Here is a 10,350-nt window from a genome sequence, read left to right as displayed (position 1 = left end):
CATCAAGTACAATTGAATTATGATTAAAATTTTTAAAAAGTATTTTTTTTATTGAAAATGAAGATAATATTTCATTACAAAGAGGATTTACAAAAGCTGCCTGAATTAGGCAGGAAATCTGCTTAAGCTTAAGAGAGAACGAAAATACACAAACTCAAGAGCCAACCTCAGGTTGCAATGAGATCAACAAAACGACCAGCAAAAACAAAAAGAAAAGAAAAAAAAAATCAGAACTTGAAGGGTCTGTCATTGTTGGATGGTGTGAGTGCAATGCCACCACCAAATGCTAACAAGAAGTTTAGGCCACTTCAGGTGAAGCTCGGAGGGAAGCACGGGATTCTATCCAGACTTAACAAGGTAATGAAAAGAGCCTACGTAGTTAGTTGGAGGAGGGGATGCCTATGGAAGTAAAGCCAAAGAGCTTGCGTCCGAAGACAAAGGAGACCCAAGTGCCTTTCAGTCTTCCACAAGTTACAATATTTTCCTAGAACTACTAGCCAATCAGTTGGCATTTGTTTTCAATATGAATTATATTTTTGTAATAACAGAAGCATATCGGTTTGCTGGATTTATAAAAAAGCAGAAAAAGGAATGCCAACAATATCAACCACAAGCATCTCAAAATGTGTAGATAGATATATTTGTATGCTATCTCTGTTTCTGGCGACTTTTGGTTTCGAATTCTTGAATATACACCCCCTTTCAAATTAAGAAACAACAAATAATGCTTTGTGTATACCTACATATTTGGTGATTAAAAAGGCAAAAAGCACCCTCTAGAGAAAATATTGCCAAATGCCCTATAAACCTTATAATTTATACACTAACGGGATTAAAAAGAATAAATAAAACAACGGGATGATGAAGTTTATTAAGGATCATTCTCAACTCTATCTGATCCAGTTTCACCATTTTCTTCATCCTTACTCTCATGCTCTTCGGCTGCCGAAGGGAAACAGCTATTATCTTGTGCGTCACCCTCAGCAACGATCTGTGGTGGAGCATGTGACGCGGAGTTTGCTTGCTGCTCAGATATCAAGCTTGTAAGACCATTCTCCTTCAGGTAAGTCTCCAAAGGAAGGCTTGCTACTTGAAGAAGACTCATCATGCTCACCTGGGTTGAACCTAATTGTGAATCATCCTCACGATCAGGATCGCAGTTCAAGTCTATCTGTCCCTTGTTAGCTTCAACCAGCTTGGGGGGTAGGTTATTGCCCTGGCTCTTGGATTCTAATTCATTAACTGACCTTGCTTCATTCTCACAAGGATCATGGTGCGATGATACATGTTTAGAGCTGCTGTCTACTTCTGCTTCTTCTCTAGAGCCCCATGCTTTCTGATTCCTCTGAGCAATCTCTGCTTCACGCTCTGACTGACGCTTCTTCTTGCGCATCATGAGGGTTTTAAAACGACGTTTAACTGTCATGCACACGTTACATGTGCATGTAGGCTTGTGTTTTCCCTTCCCACTTGGAGGCTGGATGCACACAATGCAAGAGCAACCAGGGCGATGCCTTGGGTGTTTAGTTGTCGTTGCCACTGATGTAGTGCCTAAATTATCTACATTGTCTCCAAGAATTGCAGCATTAGCCAAAGCATCCAAACCAGATGATTCATGCTCCAAGGTTGGTCTATGGTATGCTACTATTCTCCTTTTTTTGAAATCTATAAACAAAATATGGCTTAATAGTTATCATTTATCAATGGTCCTTGAAAAACAGTGAAGCTGCATAAAAAATGCAATCAAGTAAATCAAAAAATAAATTCACTAACTTTTTTCTTTTTTGAAAGGCATTGTATCGTCAGAATAAATTCACTGACAATATTTAGCCTGAAACAGTTTGCTTGTGAAATAAAGCATGTATGAATAGTTTGGGCTGGAACAGTTTGACAATGGAATATGCAACAATACTCACAAAAACTCATTACATGACAACACCAACACATGACCACATACCTGCATATGGACACATATGTATGTAACAACTCCATTCTTTCAAATTTCCACATCTTACCATGACCATTTATGCATGGTATTTGGCTCCTGAAGTTAAAGCTTTTACAGTGAAACTAATTTCAAGTAATGATGATGGAGAACCAGCTTAGGGGTTTTTTTTTTTTTTTCATTTAGCATATACTGGAACTTTGATTCATGTTAGGGTTTTATGGCTTGTACCTATAATAATTTGGTTGGCTATTTTCATTCAATTTTGGATATTATGAATTATTTCATTTTATGTTATTCTTTTAACAAAAGTTATCATGGATTATTGATATGCAAGTTATAAGAACAGAATTTCTCCTTTCTTATTCTTTCCTCTTGTTCTCTCTGGTTTTCATCTCTTAATTCTTCTATTTTCCACTCTAATTCCTCTGCTCTTTCCCTTTTACACCTACATTTTTGTCTAATCCATTTTCTATCTTTTTTCCTCCCTTGTTATCAGAGAAACTTCTCATGTATGCCCTCACCACAAACAACTGGCATCTTAGCTTGCTAACAACTGGGAAAGGCTGAAGCAGCTAGAGAGAAAAAGTTCAGCACATGTATGAACTTATCCCAAATTAGCAAGCAAGATCCATGAAAGGTTTCATGAATTTAAGCATATGCAAGAAAAGTCAATACGATCCTTTTTTCAAAAAAAAATATTCCAAACTGAAGCAAGAATGATTGACATGCAGTGCTAGCGTGAACCTTCAGACATGGGGGTAACATCTCCACCAACACATGCAGTATCAAGATATGAATTCATATATATATATATATATATATGTATGTATGTAGGTATATACTAATGAATATGCACAAGCACCGTGTTATGCAATTTTCAAGTTAGAATATCTAGTTTCCAGAGCTATAGTGGGATGGAAGGTACAACTTAATCCAGCTTTACCATATATACCCTTAATTATAATCAAATATTTGTTTGTGGGCAATCCCTACCCTACTAAAATAAAGTGAAGGGAAGAAATCTGGCATAGTTATATACAATCTTAGAAGGGAAACATATACTGATAACGTACCTTTATTTAATCTAAGGAGATTTTCTACCTCCCTTGGGGTAAGTTCATCTGGTGCAGAACAGGTAGACCTGACAACAACATTGCAAAGGAAATGAAAAGATTTCCTTTGGAACTCATTAAGGGTAAGAATGCACAGCAAATAAAATTTCCCAAAAGCTGACCTGCTTTGATCCCAATTGTTGTCTGCACATGTCCACTTAGGTGGAAGAAGTGCATCAACAGGCAACCTTCTCCATTTAGAACAACTATCACACTGAGCCCATTGCTCTTGTCCCCTGAAGATCAAGCTTAGTAATTCAAGACTAGATAAATTTACCCAACCATAACCTTAACGAAGACATAGAACCTTTCAAGCACAGTAACAGATACAAACTTTTATGGGGACAAAACAAGTTGCTTTGTTGTATGAAATAGTGAGTCTTTCCTAGATTTCCAGCAGAACTGGCATGATAAGCCTTCGGCATAACTTGTGCCAGATCATTTAGCATGTCAATCTGAGATTTTTTAAATTTGAATGAGTCATTTTCAAATTCTTTATTGGCATAAACCATGTGAACCCCACAAGTATAAATTTTATTTAACAGAGGATGACGTTTACCACTACCAACCCCCCACCCCCTTCCAAAAAGAAGAAAAGAATAAGAAAACTCATGCTATCAACAATCAGTTGTTATTACATCAGTGGTCCCCCAGTTTTAACTTTAATTTTATGTTCTCTTTTCAATATTAAAACTATGGTTGTTTATCAATATTAGTAGATTTTCTAAACAAACCGAACAGAAAAATGAAAATACAGAGGAAAGCACCACTTTTAGGTTCAGAATTCCTCATGGTAAAAGTAATTTCACAACCAATTATCCCTAATTCTTCCTCTTGCAAAAGGGTTATATTATCAAATTCTTAGACCAGTAGCCTCCTGTCTAAAATGTAAAGTTAAGTACATATGCTCACCCATTTGAATGGACGGCAAAGATGCTCCTCTTCCCAAAAACTGGAGGTTCCTGTAAGACAAACATGCATAAAAAATCACACTGTAAATCACAGTGCTTGACTGAAAATTGGTGTGCAATTTACTATTTAGATGTTAAGTATAATTCTTTGTGGAGAAATATTGTGTCCATAAATATGTGCCCACATAAATACATGCTTTTTTCCTGTTTCTATCACACAGTGATATAAAAAAGATCAGAAAATGGCACATAAGTCAGTGCCTCTCTCCCTCCTGTTCAAACACCACCATCACCCACCCCCGCCCCAAAAAAAAAAAAAAAAAGAACTAATAAAATCCTTATTTCTTTAAATACTAACTAAATTTACCAAATAATTGGCAACTATATCATTCCTAGAGCATAATGGATCCCAGTTTTTCTTCTGAGTTATCAACACAAAAAATTTTCTATGCATCAGATAGATAGGAATCACAAAAGAAAACTGGGATTTGAACAATCATCAGAGGTCCAAATTTAAATAGATAGGACAAGGTAAAGCGCACTAAACAGCCAAAGCATATGAGCATTGCTATACCCAAATATTCCAGTAAATGCACTCACATCATATTCTTCAAAATCATGATTCTCAATCGTGACAACACTTGGCTTGATACTTGGGGGTGGGCGAAGCAAATCTTGTGCCTCTTCCCAAGTAAGTTTCAGCTCCAAAGCATCCTGGCTGTCAATCAGCAACCTCTTACTTTTTGACCCAATATTCCGAGTTCTTTTTCTCTCTTGAACCAGCATAGATGGTAGTAACAAGCCCTCCCTTGTCCTGTCCTCATGCTTATCAGATTTATGCCAGCTAATATCACCACTAGCTGAATTCAAATGTTTGGACAGTGCGTTAAGGTGGGGATCAGTGCTTCCCTTCAGTGACTGAAGAAGGCCAGAGTAACCACTAATTATGGGCAGGTTCTCAAAAACCCCCGAAAAGAAACTTTCACTTGAAAGACTGCCATTAGGAATGGCAGATGGTAGAGTTTCCTGTTTATTTGATAATTTATACATCAATATTATATGATCAAGTTTGCTAACAAGAAAAGCGACTGTTACTTTACCTGCCCTGCAGTAGTGTTTGTTGCTTTGCGAAACCCCATAACAAGCTTCCCTTCTGGATCCATGCGGCTAAATGTAACTGAAAAAAACTACTATTGCTCACTAAATGGCTTTACTCAATGAGAGTTATGGTTTTTTAGCTGTTTACAAACAACAAAAAATTGCATGGTTCCATAACCAGGTTTAGGATGGTACCAGTATCTCCAGCTTGCAACTGCATAGACTGTATGCAAGGAGTGACACCCTCCAAAACATACATTCTGCTGTTGTTATTAGGCCAGAATCTGAACTGAAACATCCATTCTTTTCCCTTTACATCTTGAATTTTTAGAGGAAGGCCCTCCGGTTGAGATATGGGGGGAAAATAAGCCTGCGAATTCATTCTTTTTTAACTGATATGCAACAAGGCTTCTCAACAGATGGAATTAACAAATATCAGTTGCATGGGTATGATGTATAGAAGAGGAACTAACTTCGGCACATGCTTTTGGCAGAACCAAACGACCAATTCGTCCAGCGTCACTTGCACTCAAAACCTTCTCAAAAAGTGGAACAATGGTGGAATTCGAACTTGAAAATTACATGGTTAAGGATTTTACTGCCTAAGTCAATAGATAGACATGAAAATTTTTATAGTCTAGCAGTTATTGCATGGTTCTGAACAGAACAATAAATTAAACCAATAATGACAAAATGGTGGATACTCTCCAGAAATTTGCTGTAATTCTTGGTCTGTAATCCTGGGCCAATAACGAGGAAGCAACTGATTCCGTCCGCGTCCCTCTGCAGGGGGCCTAGCAACACGTATTGGAGGTACCATGCCTGCATTCACCTCCAAACCTGTTGCAAGGACCGACTTTGGAGGCTTGGGCAGAAGATGGCGAGATTTGGATGCCTGTTGCAAGACTGAAGACATCTTACCCTTTTCATCTACAACTGAACAAGGAAAGACATTTTGGCTGCCTAATGGACCACCCAAAGAAATACTCAAGTTTGTTTGTGGCAGTGAGTCATAGATATTTGCTTTACAAATGATAGGTTTCACAGATTGAACTGATCCATTAGACACTTGATTAATATTTGACATGCATGTGCTCCCAATTTCTCTTGGAGGAGGCAAAACTTCCTCCTGTTTCATTTGCCCCAAAGACCCACTTGCGTCATCATGGTGAAGCTGAAGCAATTGTCTCAGCCCAATACTTTCTGCATTGCTGCTCAACTGCATAAGCTTTAGGTTTTCAATGCTCACACCACTGAATTGGTTGTCTGCAGAGGTTGAGTGCAATTGACCAGCATCACCCTTCACTATACTAAAACCATTAGGTTTTTCATCTTCAATCATCTGCATGAATATGTTTTAAAAAAGCAGCATAAATACCTGAGCTTGTACATCTAAAGGCCTAAAAGTTCAAGCACCAGCTAGTAGTAATCTAATATGTGCAAGAAAATACCAATGGTATGACAAACAGGAATAGACCGAATCAGGAAACTAACATAACAAAGATTAACCTGAAATAGCCAATATCTCAGCCAACACCATTCATCTTCATTTTTATATCAGTCATTCTAAAAACAATGATCCCTCAGTTACCCTCACAACAGAAGTAAACAGATCACTGGCCATGGTACAAACTTCACAAAGGCTAGTTATATATGGAATCATTAAATGTCAAGGTTTCTCAATGAGAATGTCAATTATAGCCTCCAACGTAATGGGCAAGACTTAGTGAAATCTCTAAGGTGATATCCATGAAGTTTCTCATCAAAAGAACTCTTAAATAAAAACTAAATTGAAAATCAAAACCTACAGATTGATAACTAAATAAGTAACTCATTATGTAAAAAGCAAATTGAAAATAATATCTTGCAAAAAAATTTTTATCAAATGGCTGTTGAATAGTGCAATGTTTGTCCTAATTTTTAGTATAAATAGTATTGTTCAATGTTTTTCATAATTTTATCACCCATTTTTTTTTAAATATTATAACTTGTTAAAATTTTTTGAATTTTCTATATACATGATCTATTTAACAAGTTCTATTAATCTCAATTTCAATATGGCATTATTAATTGTTTATAATTGCAGCTTCGCAGAATTTGCCTAAAAAACTTCAACCAAGTCACACAATTATTTATAGAGAAGTTGGTGGAGGTCATATATGAATGAAACCCAATTATGATTGGTAGAGCACTTCTTTTATTTAAAAATAAAAAGTAGCATGTTGGACACTTGAAGACATAATGCATACATCCTTCAATGCCTGATACTTGCCTAGAGTTTTCTACTGATTTAGCTTTACCTAGATAATGAACTTATGCAACTATGAGAGTGCTGCATTTGTTTGTCAAGAAAACTCTGATACTTGATGGTCATATAATTTTTTATTTTTTTTTGAAAAGCAATGGTCATATAATTTTGCCACCTTCTCTCCATCTTTCTGAAAGTTAAGAACAATTAAGCATGGAAACTGTTGCATATCATATTAGAGAAAAAGTGTGTACATAAATAACCTGTATCAGTGTTGGAAACATTACACTTATGTCCATATTCGGTGGCAATTTGGCTGAAGTGTTGTAGCTTAACTTAATTCAATATCCACATAAAAAAATTGAATTCAAAATAGATCAACAAGTTACACACACAAACAGCAACATAAAAAAGAAAACTGAATTTGGAAATACTTGACGAAAATTTAAAATTTAAAGTTTATATTCACTGTTATTGCTGCATAGTCATAAATATAACACTTTACCTTTTTCCTCTAACATAAGAAGTATTTGTAAAATTTAAATTTTATTTTAGTTTAATGTGCTACAAAAAGAATACATAGCCTTTTTATGGGTATTTGACAAGAAAAATAATATAGCAATATGCACAGCCACTTTATTTTAAAACAAACCTTTAAAATGTTGTAAATTTAAGAAGGTTGCATTACAGGGTTGGGGTAACAACTAAATCAAACATTCAGTGCCTATGTGTGATTTAACTATAGCCAAAAAATCACAATTTATCATGAATTTGGCATGAGATTACAATAGATAAGATCATAATTTGAGCAGGATTATCATTTGAACTTCTTTTGAAAATGGTAAAGATTGAATAAGTTGATCTTACAGGGTTAAATCCTGGCTTTTTAGTGCAGCTTATACAGTTGACACCCCCACTATCAAGAAGCTCAAGCAAGCACCTGGAAGCTATACATCCACAATGGAGACGCTGCCAACACCAAAAGCATTGAAATTATGCACCATAGTATTAGGATGGGAACTGATGAGAACATTGACAAGAAGAAGGCAAGAAACTAAATGCCTGAGCTCATGCACCTTGCCACACGAAGTGCACTCTCTCCAACCAGAATCCTTTGAGTGGAACACGTCACAGAATACCGCTTGTTCATATGCAGACCTGCATCAAATAAAAATTCATAAATGCATTGTTTTAACAATGGAGCTCATTTAATGGGATTAGCTTGACAAAAACTCTGCCTAGATTGGATTCTTCCCCTGTATTTAGCTACTTTCCATGATTCAAAACGTAATCAAACTTTTAGCTATGCAAAAATTCAATAGTTTCAATAACTGTTCTATCAATCTTCATCTTCCATAAAAGAAGAATCAATTCAAGAAATTATATTCCACTTCACTGTACAACAATTTATTACATAACTCGCCAATCAGTACAAAACATTTTCAACATTCACAAAATCAAAAAGTAAATAAAATAAAAATTCAATTGTTCTGTCTTAGGCTCATCAACTTAAGCTTAGAGGTTGAGCGGTTATTGAATAGGATACAAGACCTTAGTTTATTTACTAAGCTTAATTATAATTTTATAATTACCCGCACTTATCGCAGAGATTAGCAAAATCTCCAGATCGCAGAGTCCAGCCTTTTCTCCACTCAATCGACGTGGACGCTCCACATAGTCCATTCATGCAACTTTTTAACGCCATTCTCCAACCTTAATTCCTACAAATTTTTTTAAGTACAAAAAAACAAATCGAAAACAGTTAAAATCCCCAAAAAAAGCAAATTTCTCTCAAGAAAATCGCCCAGCACGCTACAAGCAAAACAGAACCGATTCAAAATTAGTCAAACAAGGAGAATCAATTTTAAAAAGGAAACAGAGCCAAACCAAAGAAGACAACCTTTTGAAGACAAGACAGAGAGCTGCTACTTCACCGGCGTTGAATATCGTTGAAAAAAGAAAGCATGTTGATTTCGATTTCTTTCCCTTTTCTTTTTAAACTATTTTGTTCTATTTGCGGCTAAGACTCGGAGCTGACGAGGTTAGAAAAGGAATTTGCGGAGAGAATCGAGCCAGAAACACGGAGGAAACGTGGAGTTCCGACGAGGAAAGAGTTGAATCGGCGATGGTGAGGAAGCAAACAACTCATGTGCATGCAAAGCAAACAGAGGGAGAGAGAGAGAGAATGAAAAGAAAAGAAAACAAAGACAGAAGAGAGAGAGAAGAGTTTGGTACTTTGCCAAAATAAAAATGCATGCACGATGATACTTCAAGACTCAGCGAACTCCCCCCACTTACCTTCTTTTTCTTTTCTTTTTGTTTTTCCCCCAATATATGTATATATATATATATATATTATTAAAACTAAATTTGAAGAATTTTCAAAACGACTTTGATATTATATTTGTTGCATTTCTAAATATAATTAAATTTTTTACAACATTATTATTCTTTTTTTAATTCTTTTAAATTTGAATTTGCCTTATTTATATATATTTGAGATTTATTAATTATGGTATAAAATTTACTAATGTTTGTAATTAAACTTTACCATCATGTAAACTTTTTTATGTGAATGAATTATGTTTTTCAATATAATTTTATTAAGTAAAAAAATCCACATTATACCAATTTGAGTGTTTTTTCATTCAATCGATGTAGTTCAATTTAGGCTCTAATACAAAGTTCATATACACTAAATTTTCAATTTTTAAATTAATTTATCTTATGCTTTGGAATATTAATTTTGGAGAATGAATTTAAATTATTAAGATCAACATTAACCCTCCCAAAAACATTCAAAATTCGAGATTTTACAATTATTTAAACAGTTTTAGAACCCTTTTCACTCCATTACAAGAGCCTAATCTTAGTTCAGAACTCCTTTAAAAATTAATGTGTCACAACACCTTAAAAATTATTACTTCTCACTGCCATAACTTAACGAGTTTGGTTAACATCTGCCCTTAAGTTATCTTTTTTAAATTAATTTCGCATTTAATTAAAAAAATAAAAATCATTATACTTGAAGTA

The 10,350-nt window shown here is 35.1% G+C and overlaps 1 protein-coding gene across 3 annotated transcripts; it reads right to left on the bottom strand.

Annotated features, from left to right (window-relative positions):
- Positions 1 to 601: 601 nt before the first annotated feature.
- LOC110421182 (HSI2-like 1) lies at positions 602 to 9,619 on the bottom strand. Of its 3 annotated transcripts, none has more exons than XM_021434690.1 (13): positions 9,218 to 9,619; positions 8,910 to 9,038; positions 8,394 to 8,475; positions 8,185 to 8,286; positions 5,774 to 6,411; positions 5,543 to 5,639; positions 5,265 to 5,439; positions 5,072 to 5,148; positions 4,572 to 4,997; positions 3,973 to 4,022; positions 3,183 to 3,296; positions 3,022 to 3,089; positions 602 to 1,665 (listed from the first exon to the last, which is right to left on the bottom strand). In XM_021434690.1, the coding sequence occupies exons 2-13, from the start codon at positions 9,020 to 9,022 to the stop codon at positions 872 to 874; spliced, it is 2,736 nt and encodes a 911-aa protein (XP_021290365.1). In that variant the 5' UTR covers positions 9,023 to 9,038; positions 9,218 to 9,619; the 3' UTR covers positions 602 to 871. The 3 variants fall into 3 exon arrangements, with proteins under 3 accessions (XP_021290365.1, XP_021290366.1, XP_021290367.1); XM_021434691.1 differs by having other exon boundaries at positions 602 to 1,560; XM_021434692.1 differs by having other exon boundaries at positions 4,572 to 4,889.
- Between the last annotated feature and the right edge of the window lie 731 nt (positions 9,620 to 10,350).

This window comes from Theobroma umbraticum, unplaced genomic scaffold (assembly GCF_002168275.2).
Source record: "Theobroma umbraticum cultivar Fairchild unplaced genomic scaffold, ASM216827v3 scaffold_130.0, whole genome shotgun sequence".
In the NCBI taxonomy this organism is placed as follows: Eukaryota; Viridiplantae; Streptophyta; class Magnoliopsida; order Malvales; family Malvaceae; genus Theobroma; species Theobroma umbraticum.
The sequence above is the reverse complement of the archived record's forward strand: the minus strand, read 5'-3'. Positions and strand labels throughout refer to the sequence as shown.

What these genes read in the sequence shown, in the direction of transcription:
- LOC110421182 (XM_021434690.1), bottom strand. Translation starts at nt 9,022, where the DNA reads ATGGCGTTAAAAAGTTGCATGAATGGACTATGTGGAGCGTCCACGTCG. An exon ending in AATCTCTGCGATAAGTGCGG is followed by an intron (nt 8,476 to 8,909) that starts GTAATTATAAAA and finishes TATTTGATGCAG; the next exon opens with GTCTGCATATGAACAAGCGG. An exon ending in CAAACACTACTGCAGGGCAG is followed by an intron (nt 4,998 to 5,071) that starts GTAAAGTAACAG and finishes TCAAATAAACAG; the next exon opens with GAAACTCTACCATCTGCCAT.